General features: G+C 39.4%; 2 protein-coding genes across 2 annotated transcripts in view; both read right to left on the reverse strand.

The window, feature by feature from the left end:
• Positions 1-1,204, reverse strand: part of LOC138951630 (translation initiation factor IF-2, mitochondrial-like) — a 40,433-nt gene extending 39,229 nt beyond the window's left edge. Inside the window, exon 1 of the mRNA XM_070323161.1 lies at positions 1,038-1,204. The gene's annotated coding sequence lies outside the window, so the exon portion shown is untranslated. The remainder of the gene's footprint in view (positions 1-1,037) is intronic.
• A 5,954-nt stretch (positions 1,205-7,158) lies between these two features.
• LOC138951631 (protein CutA homolog) lies at positions 7,159-11,786 on the reverse strand. Its single transcript, XM_070323162.1, has 7 exons — positions 11,695-11,786; positions 11,008-11,153; positions 10,488-10,547; positions 9,826-9,871; positions 9,359-9,408; positions 8,610-8,652; positions 7,159-7,442 (listed from the first exon to the last, which is right to left on the reverse strand). The coding sequence occupies exons 1-7, from the start codon at positions 11,749-11,751 to the stop codon at positions 7,374-7,376; spliced, it is 471 nt and encodes a 156-aa protein (XP_070179263.1). The 5' UTR covers positions 11,752-11,786; the 3' UTR covers positions 7,159-7,373.
• Positions 11,787-23,804: the final 12,018 nt, after the last annotated feature.

Genomic DNA, 23,804 nt, shown 5'->3' on the forward strand with positions numbered 1-23,804 from the left:
TTTTATTACATTTGTAAAAAAAAAAAAAAAAAAGGAGTGCAAAAAACGCAATGAAAGCGAAAGCGCACGAGTCGCACACTTATTTCCCTGTCAAGTACGTTTAATTTGTACACATTAGAAAAAAAAGTAAAAAAAAAAAAAAAGTGATTGCCTACCTACCTACCCTATTTTTTTTGGCTATGTTACCGTAACCACACCTATTTTTTGGGGGGGCCTAAGTGTTGAGCATATTATATTTCTTTTCTTTTTAAGTGTTGACTTTTCGTTGTGGATTTTGCAATTACAGAGATATGTTGCAAATTGACCATGAGTCACCGCTGTAATTATCAACATTGATTGGGTCTTTGAGACTGAGTGAATGCTTACAATCGTTGTCCTCGGAAACACAAATCCAAAGCCGCGATGGTTTCACACATCAAACAATCAGCCTGATTGGCTTTTACTTTGACAATCCACGTTTCACCTGAAAGCTCAAACCCATTCACCACCTCGATTTATTGCATGGGGAACATGAGATTTATTTCCCAGGTGTTTGTGAATGAAAACTCGTGAAAATGATGACAAATATATTTGTTGGAATATCTTTCTGCCAAATCGCTAATGCAGGATAATGCTAATTGTCTTGATAAACTTTTATTCTCAAGCACCATATTAAAAGTTGCTTTGAATTTTTTCCCAATCATAACAAAAGCTTTTCACCGGTGGCTCCTCATGACTTGATAATGTAATGTAGCTTTCAAGAGCAAGTTTTGCTAATGTAGAGCCTTTGATTGCAGTAGGAAAAAAACCTCCCTGGATGTACAACGTTAAACATTTCAACATTACCGCAAATGAGACAATAACAAAGTTTGTGAACAGTAGGGCCTACACTTTACGTAAGATTTAAGAATGAAGAATGTCCTCCACGGGGTCAGACAACTGCTTTCATTCAGGTGAAGATATAGTATGAATTATTCGAGTTCAGAAGTAAATTGCTTCAAAATAAAGATGATATGCAGCTGTGTGTTGTTTCCACGCCGATAGATACCGACACCTACCGTTTATACACCTAAAACAACAACAAAAACAGCACTCCGCTATTAGATGCGGGAGTAATATTTCCCACAGGGCGCAGCCATCTTGAATTGTACTTACACCGAGTTTATGTGAGCCGCAAACGAACCGAAGGGTCTTGGAAGCCGCATACCGAGTGACTGACTGATCTCTAAACTCGGCAAAAAAATTATTGCAGCTATTTTTGTACCCCAACTAAAACATTTATTCCAGTGTCATTTCATTCCAACTTTCTATGCCATTCAAGGCCGTCACTTGAACTTGGCTATCTGCCACACTGACGGGCCCGTTTTCGGATCAGAGCCGGAATTTCTTATGATGTTTTACAGGGGTAACGTGACCACTACCGAAGTAAGGACAGCAAAACAAAACCACCTGTTCTGGATAGATAAATGATTTGTCTTTCTTCTCGTATACTGTAAAAGTTGCCAAGCTGCGCCTATTCTGAATTCTTGTCGATTTTTTAATTGGTACCTGACGTTATTGTCAGGTCAATTTTGGGGGTACCCTCACTTCGGCGGCGGTCACGTGATACCTACAACAGAAATCTTTGATCCGAAAAGTATGCCAGGTAGCCAAGTGAAGGGCCTTTAATGGCATATAAAGTTTGAATAAAATGACACGGGAATGAATGTTTTAGTTGGGGTACGAAAGCGGGTGCAATAATCAGTTTTTTTGCTCAGTTTAGAAGTACACCCCCTTATTTAGAAAGTCAAAACTCTGCCCCGAAAGTCTTTTGCTCGCATTATGACAGGTTGGAATACTGTTTGATGGACTTGATATGTACGTTATATAGAAGCTCGGAATGCCTGGTGAACACGTAGGTGCAATATTTAAAAAGATACACGTAAAACCATTATTGTGAGAGACTCATATGTTGAATTTGTGATCAGCTTTTCTTAGACAAACTTGTTACGCCTTTCATTGCGTACCCTTACATTTTCAGCCAGTGCTGATTTGTATCTGAATTGCATTTTATCCTCTGAATTGCTCCTCAATTTAAAGTTAGATGATCAAATGTATCCGTGATGGGCAATATATGCGTGTCATATTTCTTAAATGTTCACTGACACACAAACTGAAATCGGTGTTACGTTTCATTGAAGGAAACATGCATTTAATGTGTAAAACAAAACACTCTGGTGAATTTCATGTGAACGGTATAAAGCAGTACAATTTAGTTCATGTAGTTACTGAATGTAGGCCTAGATTGAATATGCAGGATGTTACTTTGAACATCATCAGTCGCAACGACAGCGATGACGTCACGAGTGACGTCAAAGTTACAGGTAGGCAAGGTGTGGAGTCTAGAATGAGCGTTGCATAATAGTCGGAAAAAAGTGTATTGGTGACCAAGACTAAACCTGCTGTAATGTCTGTGAGCTTGTGACCGACGACAGTTACGGTGCACATGCACTTGTGTGCATCCGTTTGAACTCGTGAACTCGTGGTACCTCTATGCTATCGAGGATTCAAACCTGTACTATCGGGGATCCACTAAGGTTTCCGAGACTGTGTTTATTTCGGTATTGAAATGGTCTAGCGGAAGAGCCGATTCTTAAATTTGCATAGGTAAAATGATCGCTTTTAGGTACAAGCCCCTGGAGCAAATTTTTGATTAGTGTTTTTGTGAACAAGAAACAATTGACAAGTGGCTTTGTCCCATCTCCCTTTTTTCCTCCGCCGCGATGTAACCTTGAATAGTTGAAGGCGACGTTGGACACCAACTAAAGAAAGAAATAAAGTAAAGGTACCCGACACGCCTTTGGGTTGAATTTAACCTTGTGACTAGGCACGCGGGATGTGGTGGGCCGCTGAGGCGTTCTTTTTGCTTGGAATCTTGGAGTGGAGACAACGTATATCTTGTGCGGTGTGTTTTCTTGACGCCGCTGTGTGACATGTTTGTCACGGGCTGAAATCCTTTCGGGATGTGAAGATTTCTTTGCTGGTAGGTTAACACATTATTCTTTCTGTAAATGAGTAAGCAGTGAGAAGAAGAGTATGCTGCTTGTGGGAGGATTTATTTGAATGTTCAAGTAGATTGTTTTGTGAGTTGAATGTTCAGGAAGACTTGTTTATTGAACGCTTTAGAAAACCGTTTGAGTGCTTGAGAAAACGGTATTGTAGGCATGTTATTTGGAAGGAATGATGTGTTTTGCTGTTGTTAACGGATTTAGTTTGTGGTAGTTGACATTGTGGAGTTGTTTACGTATGCTCAGTACGGCGTGCATTCTGTGATTTGCAGGATGGCGGAGTGTGCGACGGGGTTTCGTAGACTAGGTTTTCGTAGCCTGATGGGGTTTTAGTTTGGGTTTTTTAGTTGGGTTCAGTTAGGGTTCAGTTAGGTTTCGTAGACTAGGGTTTCGTAGACTAAGTTTTCGTAGACGGGTTTTCGTAGACGGGTTTCGTAGACTAAGTTTTCGTAGACGGGATTTCAGTTAGATTTCGTTAGAGGGGTTCAGTTAGATTTCAGTTGGATTTTCGTAGGCGAGATTTCAGTTGGATTTTCGTAGACGGGGTTTTCAGTGGTAGAAGGGTGTAGTTAGATTCAGTTAGTTTTCTTTAGAGGGGGGTAGTTAGATTCAGTTGGTTTTCGTAGATGGGGTTTTAGTTCAGGTTTTTTAGTTGGGTTCAGTTAGGGTTCAGTTAGGTTTTTGAAGATTAGGTTTCGTTAGAGGGGTGCAGTTAATTTTAGTAGAGGGATTTTAGTCAGGTTTTGTTAGAGAGGTTCTGTTAGATTGGTTTTTTTTGAAGAATTGTTTTTTTAGGTTTTTTTTTTAGATTTCGTTTGTTTTAGATTAGAGTTTTATTGTGTTTTTTTAAATTTTTATTTATTAAAGTTGAGAGTGAGGATTTAGAATAGAGCTTTGAAGTGTAGTTTGGAGGGAGGATTTAAAGTATTGTTTTAAAGCATAGTTGTCAGGGTCATCTCAATCTCAAGACCAGGTTTTGCGATAACTTTCAGCTTCCATCCCTGATAATGTTTGGTACATGGACTACCTTAGATCACAAAGACAGTAAGATTATTGGACTTGTTTGTGTTCTCTTGCAGTAAATCAACACAGATGCATAAAAACGTGCTGGATGAAAAGGATAAGAAGTATCACTCCAATCTCGTCAAAGCCAGAGCCAATGCAAAGTAAGTTCATCTTATATTTTTTTAGTATTATGTTAATTTTGTGTGTGGTGTTTTTTTGACAACTGCTTCAATGACACTCCTCCCTATAGGTAAAGGGAGATAACTGTATGTACATTAGGTGTAACATGGTTTTCAACTTGTCACATTCTCTCATCTTTCTGAAAAATAAGGCCGTCACATCTGGTACATGGGGTAAAGATTGCCTATGCTCAAAACTTTCGTGCCGCTTATTGTACTTACATGTACTTGAAATTAGATTAACGTTTTGTCCCCTTAAAACAAAAATTATGCTGAAGCTAAATTTTGAGAAATACGTGTTAATTGCTTGTTCATTTCAATTCTTGGTCATTCTCTCAGGTGCAAGGAGGTTGGTTCCGCGTTACTGTCTCTTACTCTATATTTTGAGCACTTCCATCCCTTTGTTTCTTCGACTTTAAAGTATGTTTTTAGTTCAGAGTTCAGGTGCAAAATCGAGTGCATGAAGTTCTAATTTGTGATGTGTCTGACTTCTAACCTTTTAATTTCAGAGCTCACGGTAATGCACTACAACTCCAGATTTTGCAGTCCAAGGTGACCAAGACTCCCTTGGAAGGTGTGTCAGAGAAAACCATGCCTGATGCTTTTCGTGATGTGCAAAAGTGATAGAGCACAGATGTGATAATGACCAGTATTTGTGGTAAACTTTCAGTGCATTTTCTGAAATGTATGAAGTTAGAAATACATTTTCTGAACAGTGTGAAACATCAGTATCTTGGTAACAACAAAAACAAGGGCAAAGCCCATACAACTCACATGCTTGACCTTGACCTTGACATGACCTTGACCTTCAGGGTCAAGGTCAAATAACTAAACCTAGCAATGACATCATACACTAAGAACTGCTTTACACATTTTTCCTACCAAAATACATGTGACCTTGACCCAAGGTCAAGGTCATCCAAGGTCATGCAACACAAAGCTGTTAATTCAAGACATAGGAAGTACAATGGTGCTTATTGGCTCTTTCTACCATGAGATATGGTCACTTTTAATGGTTCACTACCTTATTTTGGTCACATTTCATAAGGGTCAAAGTGACCTTGACCTTGATCATATGTGACCAAATGTGTCTCATGATGAAAGCATAACATGTGCCCCACATAATTTTTAAGTTTGAAACAGTTATCTTCCATAGTTCAGGGTCAAGGTCACTTCAAAATATGTATACAATCCAACTTTGAAGAGCTCCTGTGACCTTGACCTTGAAGCAAGGTAAACCAAACTGGTATCAAAAGATAGGGCTTACTTTGCCCTATATATCATATATAGGTGAGGTATTGAATCTCAAAAACTTCAGAGAAAATGTGAAAAATGTGAAAAATAGCTGTTTTTTAGGCAACATTTATGGCCCCTGCGACCTTGACCTTGAAGCAAGGTCAAGATGCTATGTATGTTTTTTGGGGCCTTGTCATCATACACCATCTTGCCAAATTTGGTACTGATAGACTGAATAGTGTCCAAGAAATATCCAACGTTAAAGTTTTCCGGACGGACGGACGGACGACTCGGGTGAGTACATAGACTCACTTTTGCTTCGCATGTGAGTCAAAAACAATGTCAGCATTGACAAATCCCTGGTATGAATAACATGAGGTATGCATAGAACGGCCGTCGCGATATAACCTTCGTGGTTGAAAACAACGTTAAACACCAAATAAAGAAAGAAAGATGCATAGAACGAGGAAAGTTGCCCGGTACAGGGATTTCCTGAGTATTCGAAGAGGAGGTGTGTGAATATAAAGAAGAGAATTTGTGTGAATGAGAAATTGTGAAGATGCATGAACTTGTGTGTCCATGATGTTTCTGTTACTTTTTGTCTTCTATAGACTATGTTGATATTTTTTCCATTTTCATTACTTGATTGTCCCATCGCTGGGAAATTCGGGTCGCTTCCTCCCAGTGGAAAGCTAGCAGCAACGGAGTCGCGCTACCCAGGTGTCTGCGTGTTTAGGTGTATTCAGCCACCTGCACTTATGGCAGAATGACCAAGGTCTTTTACGTGCCATTGTGATGACACGGGGGTGGGACATGGCTTCCGTCTCTGGGTCTGCACATAAAGTTGACCCGTGTCCGTCCCGGCCAGAATTCGATCCTGCGACCTTCCGATCACAAGTCCAGAGCTCTACCAACTGAGCTACCGGGCCCCCATTGTTATGCTTATTGTGATATTATCACTGAGCTTGGTAATGAATGCAGACTCGGATTTGTGTGTAAAAAGCCTTATTATGTGAACAGACAGTTTTATTTGTGTGAGTTTTGGTCAGTCAGAATGTGTTTCAATCTAAATACAGACGTGTTTACAGAAGTGTGAGGCTTAACTGCTCATGGCTTTGCCTTATGGTTTTAAGTAAATGCTGTAAGATTTGTAATCCTGAATTTACAACAGTTTGTACATGTATTGTTAATTCAGCATATTCATGGGATACTTGAGTGATGCTGTTTTGAAATTGCTCTCCCTCCGCCACAGAAATAAACAAAATGTTCTGTAAGAACACCAGTTGGAGATTCTGTGACTGTAAATCAATATTCTGAAAGGTTGCGTGTGTGTTTGTGAATTTGGTGATATTACATGTACAGTGGAATGCACATGAGTGCATGGTTCTTGTCCACTTCTCTTTCTCTTGAACCAGAGAAAGGATTCATCTGTGTTTTGCACAGATTTTTCTTCAAAGAAACAGAAGAGTGTGTGTTTTTTAGAATGTGTTTGTGGGAAGAGGGGTGTAAAAATGAGTGTTTCTGTACAGGGGACGGCTGGATGGTACTTCAAGAGGCAGGTATTATGAGAAAGAGAGACTGTGATAGAGAGAGAGAGAGAGAGAGAGAGAGAGAGAGAGAGAGAGAGAGAGAGAGAGAGAGAGACCAAGAAACTGTGAAAAGGAAAAGGCTGTGGTGTCACTCGCAAACAAATCTCATTTAACTGCTGTAAGCGGAAATGGCACTATAGTTTATCCCAAACATTTTTGCACACAAAGAACAATTTCTCTTTCAATTCATACATACACACAGGTAATAAAGACAAATAACACTCCTATATCAATGCCACGGTAAGTCTCTAACTCAAGCATTTAGAGGGAGAAATTAATTTGCAGATGAAGTTGTAAGCCATGAAGAGTAAAGCTAGCACTGAAAAAAAACATCTTGGTCACTTCTGTTTTCCTCCCATGGTCACATCAGCAATCCATTTTAGGTATGGAGGGTTTCCATTGTCAATCTGTGGAAACGAAATTACAAAACATCAATGTGTGCTACGGTTCATCTGAGACAATATTCTAATGGTTATTGTGTTAATTCTGCTGGATTAGTGTTAACCGAGTAAAAATTAAAATACAGTAATAGAACTACATGTATTCTAAGTTGGGCAAAGAAGAGAGGATCAGTTTAACTGTGTCCCTGCGCTGACCTAAAAAGAACCTATTCATGGTAACCACTTTATGGACTTGAATTCAGAACGTGTCGATTTTGAAATTGAAACAATAGTTCTGGGGTGGTGGGCAACAGAAAGTTCCTAACTGGTTGGGACCCAAGCACTGGTTCAGATTGGTTAAAATCTCAAACACACCGCATGTTTAATTTTTTTTTTTAAACCAATACAACCAAGCGCTTTGTTCCCACTGAGTTAGGCTCTTTCTTGTGCACACCACCTCAAAACTATATATGGGGCTATGGCCTCAATGATTAAACCATCCATCCATACATCCACCTCAAAACTACTGTTTCAACTTCAAAACTGATACATGTTTTGAACTCATGTCCATACACTGGTTACCACAATTTTTCTTTTTTCTTTGTTATTTTTTTTAGTCAGCATTAGTGTGCAGGCACTGACAGTTAAAAAATGACACTTGTCCAACACTGCTCTTGAATTCTCCTTTATCCCACTTAGATTACATGTATGTAATTCTATAATTACACAATTTTAATCTTCATGCATTAATCAAGCAGAATGAAAGACATACAATATTGATAAAAACAAACAAACCGAATACGTCTCTTTATGACCCTCTCTTTCGAAGAGAAACCGCTGACATCAAAAGCCAAACAAAGTTTCAAAAGATGTGAATGATGGCGTCAAATGTATCCCGAGGAATTCACAAAGAACTTCGAGAACAAAGTTTGTCTCAGTGACTTCAACATATCAGCAGTGGAAAATGAATCATATTAAAGCTGTTCATGTATCAGTATTGAATATCATCAACACACCAACACTTAGCATGGTGTTGGTGATCACCGGCATATTATCACCAAATACTGCCTTGGTTCTGCTAACAAAAACTGAAAATGGAACAACCTACAATGTAAATGAAAAAGTTCTACATATATCGCTGTATCAACACTTCTAATTTCAATCGTTAGTTGGTGTTGTAGCATTTTAACTTGCCTTTGATGAGATGACCTCTGCTACATCATATGGATGATTCTTCCTGTAACAAAAATAACACATTTGACAGCATTTGGGCAAAATATTGTGTCACAGACAACTGAACATCATTGTACAAGTCAACAAAGACACACACATACACACACTGCAAAAATGATAAGAAAAAAAACACAAGAATGAATCGATTGACATCTGTCTCTCAGGCTTATATAGACAATGAAGTTGAGCCCTAATACTCACAACACCGTGAACACCTCCTGTGTATCCAATCTGCCCTCTTTGACACCCCTCCCTCCTAAGATGACCCCCCTCCCCCACACCAAGAACAACAAGAAAACAACCACAAAACACACTCAAAACAACTGCACACAAACTCATGGACACAACATTGAAATAAGATTTCTATGGGAAGGCAGGCCAAAAGCTTGTTGGTAACGTTCTGCAACAGCACTCTGTTACCTTCTCATCTTTTACTGGACTTCTAGAAAGTTACATAAAACTAACATTTATTAATACAGTCGAACCTGTCCCTGCCCTCACTTTGCCGTAACAACCACCTGCCCACAACAACTATCCAGAAGAATCCCTGACATATTTTTTTTTTCTACAATTCACCTTTTAATTAATTTGCGACCACCTGTCTGTAACGACCACTTTTGATCGGTCTCTTGGTGTCCTTTATTCACAGGTTTGACTGTAACTGCAGAACCAAACATGAAAGGAGCACATAAAAGTAATCCTGTTCTTACCTGACATAGTCTGAAACCTGGTCGACTTTTGATGTCATGGTCTTAATCATCTGAAGATATAAGAGCAAAAACATTATCATTGTTGGAGGGTCCCATACTTGTTTTCCTTCAAACAGGGGGACTTTTCTTTAACACTCACTGAGTGGGAATCAACATGAAAAGGGACTGAAGGATATATTTAATAACAGATCCTAGATATAAATATATTAAGATAAGTCATGACAAGATGCTGGTTTTGAAAAACAATGGTCCACTACAAGACACCCCAAAAAACACATACACATGATGCAATAACTGAATAAGTGAATAACTTTCTCCTATCATAACAATGACGTTCTCAAGCTCATAACAATTTTAGATGAAGAAGGTGGTAAATAGCTACATTTGTACATGTGCAGTATATGAAAGCCAGTGTCATTCTGTGTGTGTGTGTGTGTGTTTGATTGATTTCTATTTGACAGACTCACCAGCAACAGTTCCCCATCTTCCTCCACTTTGTCCTCCCACTCATACCTTGAACAATTTTAACACACAAATTCTAGACAAAGCAACAACAAAAAAATCACTTTTTGTATACAGTTGAAACCCCTTTATTTGGCACAACATTTGACAATAGTTACAGGGAGAGAAGTTGAACATTGATGTCTTTCTTTATTTGTTTATTTGGTGTTTAACGTCGTTTTCAACCACGAAGGTTATATCGCGACGCGGAAAGGGGGGGAGATGGGATAGAGCCACTTGTTAATTGTTTCTTGTTCACAAAAGCACTAATCAAAAATTTGCTCCAGGGGCTTGCAACGTAGTACAATATATTACCTTACTGGGAGAATGCAAGTTTCCAGTACAAAGGACTTAACATTTCTTACATACTGCTTGACTAAAATCTTTACAAACATTGACTATATTCTATACAAGAAACACTTAACAAGGGTAAAAGGAGACACAGAATCCGTTAGTCGCCTCTTACGACATGCTGGGGAGCATCGGGTAAATTCTTCCCCCTAACCCGCGGGGGGTAACATTGATGTCTGTGCTGTCCTTGACCTTGTGTTGGTGAGTAGCGATTTCTTTTGTTTTTCAACTTTGTTTATCTCACACACAGTCATCTTGTTGTTTATATTATACTTACACAGATGTAATGCCTGGAATAATGTTGACACAGGCTACTAGCTTCTCCTTCACAAGTCCACTGCAAGCATAAGATATTAGTTTTGTCACAGACCTGTTCACACTAAACATTCGTCAGAATCCTTTTCAATAAAAGTGAGTGTGAAAAATTATGTATCTCAAATTTAATACATTAGATTCCCCATTTAAGACCATCCAAATTCGGTCTTAAAAGGGAGGGAGTCATAACACAGAGGTACATTTACAGGCACTATATGAACAGAACAATCTCAGAAAGGAGGGAGGGGGGATCAAAAGGGGGTTCCAATCAAACCATTTTAAACTTCTTTTAGATTTTCTGCTTCATAATACTCATACAGAAACACAACGAAAGAGAAATACTGAGAGGTCTCAAATAACATTCTTCAGTTTTGAGTACGTTTGTGTGGGTTGATTAGGATTTGCGCCATGTAAGTATTCTCATTATTATTATTATAAGTTTTTATCGTTGGTCTTTTGCACCATCAAGTCAAAACACTTACTGTGACAGTTTCTTGGCCACGTCCATGTTAGGAACAGTGACAAAGGCCATGGAGGCGGCCCCAGATGTGTAGCTCTCTGCCATTGTGCTAAGCACTCGCCGAAAGACTCCCAGCACCACCGGCATGAAATATACACTGATACCAGCCTGAAACAAATACTTGGTACTTTTATACAATTTTAATATCACACACACACATACACACACACACTCTCATACACACACACACACACACACACACACACACACACACACACACATTCTCTCTCTCATACACAAACACACAAATTGCTTCTGATTCAGTCTTTTAGGTTGACTGATTCCTGTGCGCGAAACTTTTAAACAGCACTAATACAACTGATCGATGACGATGTCCTTTGTGTACACATATAAAACAAAGAGTACACTGCAAAGGTTACTTTATTCAAATGTACACAGTGCATGAGCCATGCGGACGTGAACAATTTAAGTAACAAATACAACCCTGTGCAAACTTCTCAAATCAACAATAAAACCAAACATCGTCTGCTACATAATCTTTGTTTGGCCACATAAGGAGACGGCATTTCAGTTGATCGGTTGCCACGAATCACACAAACAAATGTCAAACAGCTGCCTTGATAATTAAAATTCCCAAATTTACAAAAAGAGCTGATGGGCGAGAAAACTGTCATCCTGTATTACTTACAAAAACTATGACCAGAAAAGAGAAAGCTGGTTTGTTTCTCAAATCTTGCAGCAGCATAAGGAAAGCCGAGTTACTTCCCTTCGGTCTGACTAATTACTACGCGACCGCACGCGACCACACGCGACCTTGCACTACCTTGCGCGACCTCAAACTAAAGCATGTACATGTAATATTTTTATATATATAGTATCTTCACAATATTATCTGACTTTATTCCAAGTTTTAAGTCAAAGAAATTAAAAATAACGGAGTTATAATGTATGTTGCGACGAGCCATCGAGCTAAAGTGAAATCATCGTGGTTCAGCGTCCGACCATGTTCGCATTGATTTAAGAACACAGGCTCAACCTCAAACTAAATAATATTCATGTAACATTTTATATATCTAGTATTTTCACAACATGATCATACTTTGAACCGACTTTTAAGTCAGAGAAGTAAAGGTAATTCTGATGCATTTTCAATGGTCGGACGCTGAACCACGATGATTTCACTTTTGCTCGATAGCTCGTCGCAAAATACATTATAACTCCGTTATTTTTAATTTTTTTGACTTAAAACTTGGTATAAAGTCAGATATTGTTGTGAAGATACTATATATATATAAAAATATGACATGTACATGCTTTAGTTTGAGGTCGCGCAAGGTAGTGCAAGGTCGCGTGTGGTCGCGTGCGGTCGCGAGGTAATTAGTCAGACCCCTTCCCTTCGATAGAAGATCAAGGGAGAGCAGCACCAAAAAAAGACAGCGTCAATTGAAAAGAGAGTAGCTCACCTTCGACTGTCATTTAGATTTACTGTTCTCCGCGGGCAAACTTGTGCAAAATATCAAGGAACGTTTTCTTTTTGTGCACACACACACACACACGCACACACTGATCGAAAAGTCCGAAGAGGTCTTCCGGACATTATGACTTATATGAAGCATGGGCGGCACGTCGCGAGAGGAGCATAGACCATAGATAATACACATCTATGCATCTAGACACATCTCTGAGCGACTGACCAATCTAGTGACAGTGGCCTCGCTTCGAGTTCGCGCCAGGGAAAGCGCGCCTTCACTGCAGCCATGTTCGAAAAAGTTCCTTCTACAACTAACTGAAAGGTTAGTTATTTCTCGTGAATTTGGCATTGTATTGCGGTTTGAGAGAGTCGGCAGAGCAGAAAAACGAGCCAAGGAACATTGGCTTGTTCTCTGGCCATTATGTGTGTCTTTTTGGAGGCTCAGTGCTGGTCACGATACACTGAGTTGACGTTGCCGGGTTGATGGCGTGCGGATGCAGCCACTGATTGGCATTGCAGGGCATGCACTGCACCGCAAAGTCAAGTTCTGGGGGAAAATTATCGCAGTGGTTTATACTCAAGCCTTCTTCAAGATTTCCAGTCTTAAGTTATATCACCTCTTGCTATTTGGTATTGTCAGACCAACCAGATTCATTGATTCCGCCTTGTTTTAATCTGCAACTGTGCAAGTATTCCTGGAAAGGGAGATCTTCAGCAGATGATCTTGCTTTTCTGCTGGTTTTCCATACCTATTATGGTTTGTATTCGGTTAGTGTTGGTCTGTGTGGAACATAACTCCAAGAATGCACGAAAACTAAGGCGATGGGAAATTTCGGTTTTCAGTGCGTTTATGATCAGCAGAATGTTTTTAACCATGACGTCTAGAGGGTGCATTTTTTTTGCACTTCTTGCTTGAGTTTTTGGTGGTAATATTCAATCCTGTTGTTTGTTCTGTTGGAATTTTTTTGTCTTGTTGACTCCTTGCAAACTGAGCCCACCTCTCCTTCATTGCATGAATCCCAATTGTCTATCCAGTATTGTTCAAAAACCGTATCAAGACCAATCAGTTTGTCTCTGTGACAGAGTTCTGACACAATTCAAATAAACATAATATATAACCTACCTGGCACATATTTTCCTCGTCATTTTCAAACTGCCAGGGAATAGTACAGTCGGCATGAGCAAGTTCCAAACTTTTCACTCGCCTAGTGAAATCTAAAATTGACTAGCCCACAAACAAATTCACTCGCCCACAAAAATGAGTTACCAAAGAACAAAACGAATTTTTTGGGCAGCAAAGTTTTATTCAACCATATTATATGTAACCCATATATGGGCACGGAAGTAATCAACACACAGGACACACACTCACAAATAGTGTTGATATGTAGTTTGATACAGATCTACATTCGGATTTAAAGTTGTTATTAAACTATTACAGATGTTATTACTATATATTGCAGTGTTTCGTTCACAAGTCGGCTTTAAGTTGTCTGATCCCAATACAAACAATGTCAGCTTCAACACAGCACAGAACAAGTTTTCAAACTGAAACACTTAATTTCTGTTCAAAACAAGGCAAACACACTAAGTTACTTGCAAATCCATTCAAACGTGGTGAAAGGCGAGCAGGTCAAGTTCATTGACGATTATGGATACCCCAGCAGGGTAACATTAGCCTGAGCCCGTCTTAACAGCTAAAGTGCAGGAACAATAACTTCAGAGAGAAAGCGAGAGTAGTGAAAGATGCTTTAAAAAGAAACTAATTATTCTTTGTTGTTATTACTGTTTGATCTTGTTGTTGCCGATGTTATTGTAAGAAAGAGTTGTATGGTTAGTTAGTGAGTTGTGTGTGTATTTGTGTTGATCTGCATATATTTGACTTTTGTAAGAAACGTTCTTAATTAACTGTTCGTGTCAACTTGTGTTTTGTAGTTTGAAAGAGCAAGATTGTTATTGAGTCGTGGATGACGGACTGCGTGCGTGTTTTATGCATGTGTGCGTGACAGTCTCGAATAGCATTAACTGCTGAAGAGACGATAAACAATAATAACCAACTTCCTTGCGCTGTGTCTTATTTAATTATTATTATTATTTTCTTTTAAAGTCAGACCAGCATTCAGTGCCATTTTTTTCACTAGTATGGAGAGCGTGTGGACACCGACGTTTTGTCACCAGGTTGTATCTGGTTTGGGGTTGGGGACAGTGGTGCTTGCAATGTGGAAGGGGTCTTCCTCTCCCGAGAAGTCATCTGGACGGAGTTGTGCATAGATCTTGGGTGTTCACCACACTGTTAGTCGGATGGTTCTTATCACGGTTGGTGACGTTTTCCCCTGTCGTTGTTGTTGTGCATCTTTCGTTGTAAGTGAAACAAATAATGAAAGGTTTCTCCTTTTTCCAGTGGACCTTTGAAAATATTGAAATTTGATTTATGTTGCATGCTGTTTCTGTTAGTAAAATAAGAAAAGAAGTCGGTGATGAGTTGATTCTTTACTGAAAACAAAAAACAAACATGACGTTTCGGATCATAGATCCTTCGACAGATCAAAAAACAGTGAATGAAAATACGTCACAGCAAAAAACACGTCAAAAAAACGTCATTAAACTCTCGCAAAAAACGTCATACACACACAAGTCTTACGTCATACGTAGCGCGCAAAACGTCATTACTCTCTCCTGCTATAGACGTCATAAACACACAAGTCTTACGTAATACGTCACGCTCGCTTGCTCTCTCTTTCTCTCTCTCTCTCTCTCTCTCTCTCTCTCTCTCTCTCTCTCTCTCTCCTGGGATGTCTTTGACTTTGACGAGGGTTGTCACTACTCTCTGATGTTGAGACCAAAAAGCTTTGTTGTTCCTAGCCTCATGATCAAGTTTGTCTCCAGAAATTTGCGATGCACAACATCGGTGTGGTTCTGCCACACAGCAGCGATGGACATGTGCTGCAGATGATGAAAGTTACTGTTGAAATGGTTTCCCACTGGGGTGTCCGTTTGGCACCTAACCGCTCTCACATGTTCCTCCAGTCTTTCAGCCAGTGTACGGTAGGTTTCACCAACGTACATTTTGTTGCACTGACTGCATGTGATGATGTACACCACGTTGGTGGACTGACAGGTAAAGCTTGATCTGATCGTGAATGAGTTACCACTTGGTCCGTTGAATGTGGTGGTGGTGGTGTTGAGGAAGGGACAAGCTTTGCATTTGGGCTTCAAACAGCATCTGTTTCCAGGTGTTTGTCCACTGGAAGGTTGGAAGCTGGAATGAACCAACTGGTCACGGAGACTGGTGTCTTTCAGATACGCTACCAGTGGGGGTTTAGCAAAGACATCTTTCAGTTTGGAGTCTCTCTGCAGGATTGCAAAGTTATCCAACAGAATGTTTTTGACAATAATGTTGTGTGGATGGTACACCAGTGTCAAGATGGTTCTGTCCTGGGACTGGTCTTTTGCTGTGGTTTCTAGGGCTTTGCGTCGAGGAACGTGTTTAGCTCTAGACATGGCTTCAGTGACAATGTTATCTGGGTATCCACGATTTTTCATGAAAGACACCATCCTTTGTGCTTGTTGGTCAAACTCTTCTTCTGTACTGTACAATTCAGTGTTTCTGTTAGTGTTATGATATAACAGGGTTGCTGTCAATGTTTGTATTTGTTTTAGTTTTGAATTTGCTGTAATCCGGTTAACCATTAGTTTGCAGCGTGTAATTGTGAGGAGTTAGATTTTAAAATACAAAGAAAGCCAACAGCTTTTTAGGCCAAAAAAAAAAGGTCTGTTTACGGTAACATAGGGTGAAAAAATAGGGTCGGTAGGTCGGCTTTTTTTCATTTTTTTTCCATTTTTCTTTTTTTCTTTCTCTCCCCTCTCTATGATGTTTCACAGTTCATTTCTTCTCATCAATCCCTGTTTTTGCCTGTTGAAAAACGTTAATGATACTAAAACTCGCTGGATAGGTACTGATAATTTTCACCCCATCCTTTTCATGACAACATTTATCAAGCTTTACAGCTAGCGGGTGGCGAACACCACTGCGTGCATCCATTTTGAAAGGAAGTAACACGAGTGACGACCCTTTACTCCTAACAGTACTTTGAGCTTACCTCCCTTCTGTCGTCTGCTGTTTGAGCGCAAACAGCTCTATTTTGGATGCGGGGTGTTTTTTTGTTGTTGATTTTTTTTCTTTTTTTTCAGACGATCCAAAAAAAAGATTAGGGTCGGGCCTAAAAACTAGGGTCGGTCGGGTTACCGTAAACAGACATATTTTTTTTTGGCCTTATGTCTTGCAATGGGTACAAACAATAATATACTTATATAGGCATTTCTTCTTTAGAAAAAATACAACCCTGCTATTGTGCAATTATTTCTCAGGCATACAATCAATATAATGTTTGCAATGATTGTGTGACCAGAATTTGTTCCCCACTTTATTTTGTGATGGTCTGTCAGTGTCACTGCTCTCAGACCGCAGTGCCTGCAGTTGTTCCACCACAACGTGTTGAGAATCGCTTCTGGAATGTTTTGCCTTAGTTGATTGACTTGGTGCAGATTGTTCACCAGGCTCTTCTTCAGTCAGTGCGTCTGCACTGTGCTGCATGTCAATTCCTGGTTCTGATGGCAGATTTGCCCGTTTCTGCGCAATTACGCGGTGGACTTTTTGTGTCTTGTTCCATTTGGTGTTACTATGTCCAATATTGCAAAGCTAAGTGGCCTGGAAACGTTTTTAACGATTCTTTCCTCACCTCCATTGATTTTCACCAGGTCGTTTACGTTGATAGGGAAAGGATAGTTTTGGCCATGATTTTGAAAGTTTGTTTGGTAAGAATAAAAAATAACACCCAAACACCAAAATGAAATAAATATTTCGGAGTAAAAACTCCTTCTTCAGTAATGGAATCAAAACAAACGATGACGTAAAAACAGAAAGGAAATTACGTAAGAATACAAATGACGTCATTCTAAAATTAGATCAAACACGTGCAAATTTGCTATTGCTCTCTCTCTCTCTCTCTCTCTCTCTCTCTCTCTCTAAAGTAAGCAGTAAAGGTAAAACTTAATATGTTTGCAAGCACATACACTTGAGCACACTCACTCCCACACGCACACACACACATACTTCCAGGTGTTGAATGCGATCCAGGGAGCTAACATGTTACAAGGCTGATAAGTTTATAGCCATAGGACACTGTTTATCTTGTTGATAGCGTCAAAAGACCTTGTGTAGGCTACTCTGCTGCGAACAACAAAGGGATAATTATAGAAAAATATCCAAACATTATATCCGCGAACAGCCTCGCAATAACAAATACAGAGGGCAGCAACAGTCAATTAGTCAAACACATTAAGTCCGTCAGGGAAATTGGTCTGCAGCTGATGTCTCCAGAACCTTTCTCTTCTTTTTCTCAAAGCAATGTCTTCTGCATGGATTTTTTCTATGGCTGTGCATTGCATGTCTGCTAGTGTATGTCCAGGGAGATTAAAATGTTTAGCGACCATTGTATCTTCTCGTGTATATTTTGATGTACTGTCCGTGTGTCCTGCATGATCTTTGTAGTGTTTGATGTTGTGCCTGTGGCCATAGAAACGTTTTTTAAGTGTCTGTCCAGTTTCGCCGACATACTGACATTTTTTGCATTTGCCACAGTCAATTAGGTAAACCAAGTTGGTTGTGTCACAGGACATGAAAGTTCTGATATTGTGTGTACCTCTATTAACAAAGTTTGTTTGGTGCAAGAGTAACTGTCGTCCGCTACCGCACAAGGGAGAGTACTCGTCTATTTGTCTTGGTTTGCATGCCATCGTGATAGTGTTCAAATTACAGTGTTTATATATGTACGGGTAAATGAAACTGCTGATACGGATAGAAATCTTTAGCAGCAGTGGATTTAGTGTTTTGCAATCCCTCCTCAACATGAAAGTAGCCCGTCAATTGACTGAAATCCGTCAATCTGAAAATAAGTCTGACGGAAATTCCGTCAATCCGCAATTTTTATAAAAAAAAAATATTTTTAAGCGGAACGCGTTTTCGAACTGCTATGCGGTAAACCCCGTAGGTGAGGTTTCTTCGCTTTCGGATTCGCTCTGCATCACGATAAAAAAATAGTTCTCGCGTTTTGGCAGGCATTACGAAGTGGTGACACGATTTCTGCGACAAAGATGCCGGTTTTGACGGAAAACGCATGGACAGATCTTATTGATGCTGGTCTAGCCAACAAATGGCGATGGGACTGGTTGGAGTTCATGAAACTAAAACTGTGTGTGATAAGTTTGGTGCTTGAAACTCAAGTGCTTTTCCTTGAGAACTTTGCACTATAAGAGATGCTACTGCTTAGTTGCTACTTTGTGCAGTGCTACATCATGCTGTTTGCATGCGTGACATTCTGTTTCATCATTTATTTCAATGCCTGTCTGGCAATGTTTGCTTCTTATAATTAAATATTTCGAACTTTTATTTCAGTTGTTCAGTTGTTCAGTTTCTATTTCATTTAGTAATTGGCTGTTGTCAATGTTAATTGTTATCAATTGTGTCGTTGTGTTGGAAGATGCAAGTGTGAAAAGATACAAAAGAAAAATGATTACTTCTGTGAATTGTTTTGATTTTGTTTACCCTTTTTACCATATCATTAGAATCTGAAGGTATTTTTTTGACCTGCATGATAGTGACAAAAAGTGTATTTTTTTGCCAGGAAAGGCCACAAAATCACAATGTATAATGCAAAAATTCGTTTTCGGCCGGGGGGCGTTGCCCCCCTGGACCCCCTAACGGGGCCCTGCCCCGTACCCCGCCAGGGCCTGGGCGGCCCCTGGACCCCTGCCTCAAAAAATTTTCAGTCAATTTGATTTTCATAGGTTTCACCCATGCCTCCTCAAGCATATTCCTTATGTAATTTAATTTGTTCCAACTTCCTGATCTTTTTATATTTAGTCAAGTTTTGACTAAATATTTTAACATCGAGGGGGAATCGAAACGAGGGTCGTGGTGTATGTGCGTGTGTGTGTGTGTGTGTGTGTGTGTGTGTGTGTAGAGCGATTCAGACTAAACTACTGGACCGATCTTTATGAAATTTGACATGAGAGTTCCTGGGTATGAAATCCCTGAACGTTTTTTTCATTTTTTTGATAAATGTCTTTGATGACGTCATATCCGGCTTTTCGTGAAAGTTGAGGCGGCACTGTCACGCCCTCATTTTTCAACCAAATTGGTTCAAATTTTGGTCAAGTAATCTTCGACAAAGCCCGGACTTCGGTATTGCATTTCAGCGTGGTGGCTTAAAAATTAATTAATGACTTTGGTCATTAAAAATCGGAAAATTGTAAAAAAAAATAAAAATTTATAAAACGATCCAAATTTACGTTTATCTTATTCTCCATCATTTGCTGATTCCACAAACATATAAATATGTTATATTCGGATTAAAAACAAGCTCTGAAAATTAAATATATAAAAATTATTATCAAAATTAAATTGTCCAAATCAATTTAAAAACACTTTCATCTTATTCCTTGTCGGTTCCTGATTCCAAAAACATATAGATATGATATGTTTGGATTAAAAACACGCTCAGAAAGTTAAAACAAAGAGAGGTACAGAAAAGCGTGCTATCCTTCTTAGCGCAACTACTACCCCGCTCTTCTTGTCAATTTCACTGCCTTTGCCATGAGCGGTGGCCTGACGATGCTACGAGTAAAATGGCATTGCGTTCAGTTTCATTCTGTGAGTTCGACAGCTACTTGACTAAATATTGTATTTTCGCCTTACGCGACTTGTTATCTTTTGTTATATTTAGTCAAGTTTTGACTAAATATTTTAACATCGAGGGGGAATCGAAACGAGGGTCGTGGTGTATGTGCGTGCGTGTGTGCGTGCGTGCGTGTGTGTGTGTGTGTGTGTGTGTAGAGCGATTCAGACTAAACTACTGGACCGATCTTTATGAAATTTGACATGAGAGTTCCTGGGTATGAAATCCCCGAACGTTTTTTTCATTTTTTGGATAAATGTCTTTGATGACGTCATATCCGGCTTTTCGTGAAAGTTGAGGCGGCACTGTCACGCCCTCATTTTTCAACCAAATTGGTTCAAATTTTGGTCAAGTAATCTTCGACGAAGCCCGGGGTTCGGTATTGCATTTCAGCTTGGTGGCTTAAAAATTATTTAATGACTTTGGTCATTAAAAATCGGAAAATTGTAAAAAAAAAATAAAAATTTATAAAACGATCCAAATGTACGTTTATCTTATTCTCCATCATTTGCTGATTCCAAAAACATATAAATATGTTATATTCGGATTAAAAACAAGCTCTGAAAATTAAATATATAAAAATTATTATCAAAATTAAATTGTCCAAATCAATTTAAAAACACTTTCATCTTAATCCTTGTCGGTTCCTGATTCCAAAAACATATAGATATGATATGTTTGGATTAAAAACACGCTCAGAAAGTTAAAACAAAGAGAGGTACAGAAAAGCGTGCTATCCTTCTTAGCGCAACTACTACCCCGCTCTTCTTGTCAATTTCACTGCCTTTGCCATGAGCGGTGGCCTGACGATGCTACGAGTAAAATGGCATTGCGTTCAGTTTCATTCTGTGAGTTCGACAGCTACTTGACTAAATATTGTATTTTCGCCTTACGCGACTTGTTGATCTTTTGTTTTGATTTTCCATGGCAGTCAGTGTTTCGTTACAGAGTATGTTCTTGTAAATCGGTCTGTTGTAGTTAGTGACATGACACAGAAAAAACGTTCGAAAACAGGAATAAGGGAGAACTTTTCCCTTCTGTTAAGTTGCGTTGCATATATGTTTTTTCTCTGATTATTTCTAGGGCCCCGAACAAGATTTTAAACTTTTTAATTAAAAGAGATCAAGATTTTAAACAAAATTTGAACCACAATGTGAAACGATGAAATTATAGAACCTTCTTTTTACAGTGGTAGACAAAGTTAGACCTGATTGTAAATAGTTTTAAGCATGGAAGTTACCATGTGAACTGAAGAAGGAAACAAACTTGCCTCGGTCTCGAATAGCATTAAAATGCTGAAGAGACAATAAACAATAACAACGAATCAACCACCCTCGTAGAAGAGCCTATTTGGTTTAAACAATGTTTTATTAAATCAAACATGATGCAATGATACAACGATAAACAATAGGGACACGAACTCAAGCGAACGCTTATATTACGCGCCCTACGTAGTAGGAAAATAACACAAATATGATGTCGGACAAACATTACTTATAAACTGTGGAACTATCTAGATGAAAAGCATAGTTAAAGCAAACCAGAAAGAATAAGAAAAAGCTAGCAGGAGGAAGAGGGGGGAGGGTGGATGTGGGAGGAAAGAACTGCGTGCTTGCGAGAAGAATTGCGCTGCAAAAAGACAACAGAAAAAAACAAGGGTAAAGAGGGTTCAAAAACAAGTTTAAATAAAGAATGTATATACAGAGTTCCCAATGGGTAACGGTTTTCCATTAGAAAACAAACTTGCCATGTGCAGTGAAAAAGAAAATAATTGCATCGGTCTCGAATAGCAGCTAGCATTTGCTGAAGGGACATTAAAACCCAAAAACCAACCAACCATTAGAAAACAACAAAAAACAACCCTTCTGTAGCTCTCAGCTCGTGGTTCAAAATATACATGTGTACAAAGTGTGAATTTCTGCTATTCATCCCAATGAATTTACGTTAAACTATCAAGGTATTATTCATAATAAGTTATACAACGTTTGCTCAGCAGAGGAGGTGCAAATACTATAACTGACGACAATAAACCATAAGAAAAATATTAGCAAGGTGTATACATTCAAGTTCGTTTTAATATGTAAATCAACCTGGTTAACTGGGTAACACTATTTTGTGACACTGTCGTTGTTAAGCACGGAAAGGAAGTGTGCAGTCGTATTTAGATAACACACTGAATGGACATGGGGCACTTGTCCTAGCAACTATCGTAAGCAAGAGACACGGAAAAGAACAGAATCAAGACAGGAGCTTCATGAACGCTTTAAAAAAAATGCATAAAAAATAAAAATAACGTGGATCGACTGAGCGCAGCCGCATGGGAAGAAAGAAATACAACAAAAATACAAAATACAAAAAGGCAAGCAGTCGTGGGCAGATGTCAATATTTCTGCATCGGAACTTCAAAAATGTTTCTTATACATAAAACATCTTGAAAGGTACATGTAAAGCTGAGCAGAAAAATGTGTTGACAATCGAGCATGATTATCCAGTTAGCACGCACAGCACGTTTGACGACACACACGTAATACATCAGCGGCCGCCTGCAAAGTACATGCCCACGAGAGCACACACACACACACACACGGGCACATGCACATGCATGCAGACACACGCACACACACGCACGCACATATGCACACCCACACCCACGCGCGCACGCATATACAGCACATAAGCGAGACAGATTGGAAGCAGACCTGGAAACCCCTGTTTTGCACTTCCAGTATTCTCAAACAAACTTGGTGTATTTTCAGAAAAAATGAGCGTACTCCACACAGCGTTTGATCATCCATGATTAAAACATGCCTCACGCGCGTCCGTCACACCGTTAATTAAGTTTACCTATACATTTAAAACAAATGTTTTTTTCAATGTTTACTGACAAAAACTGTAATCATGTGACAAAATACTGGAGCGGCTTCGGGATGGGCGTGTGAAGAAAAGTTGTCTAGGACTGAATTTGTCTCGTCGTATTTTTTCAATTTTTGTCCACTGACCGTACTGATCGTATTCTCGACAATCATGCGTACAAAATACGGCGAAATCGTATGGGTTCCCAGGTCTGTGGAAGGCTGAGTAACATTAGGGGTGTCTCTGTCATGTTGCATTTCATCGTCACAGTTGCACTTGCAGGTTCGTGCCGTCGCCGAAACCCACATAGCCAACAACAGCGGCATAATTACACAAAGCTTGCACTATTTGGTGTTTGGCTTTCTGCCCAAGCACCTTCTGACCCTTTTTCTCAATCTGGACAGTAAGTGGACTTTGGTAAACGTTGTGGTTGATGGTTTCCGAGTGACCCTTGTGCCTGTAGAAAATAGAACTTTCTGTTGAAGGAACATCTTCCAAAGCAAAAAAGATGGAAGCTCTGTGGCGACATCTGTCCGCAATGAGCAGTTCTGGTCGTTTTATTTGTTCTATCATCTGAGTCGCAGTTTTGATGCAGTTCCAGCCAATGAAATTGTCATTGGACTTGCAAGTGTTTGGAAACAAGAAGACATATGTGTCAAAGATCCCTGCATTTTGCCGCTGGTCCACTAGTGTCCAAAGTGGTTGCACTATGTAATCAGGAAACAACACTAGTACGAG

This window comes from Littorina saxatilis, linkage group LG17 (assembly GCF_037325665.1).
Source record: "Littorina saxatilis isolate snail1 linkage group LG17, US_GU_Lsax_2.0, whole genome shotgun sequence".
NCBI lineage: Eukaryota > Metazoa > Mollusca > Gastropoda > Littorinimorpha > Littorinidae > Littorina > Littorina saxatilis.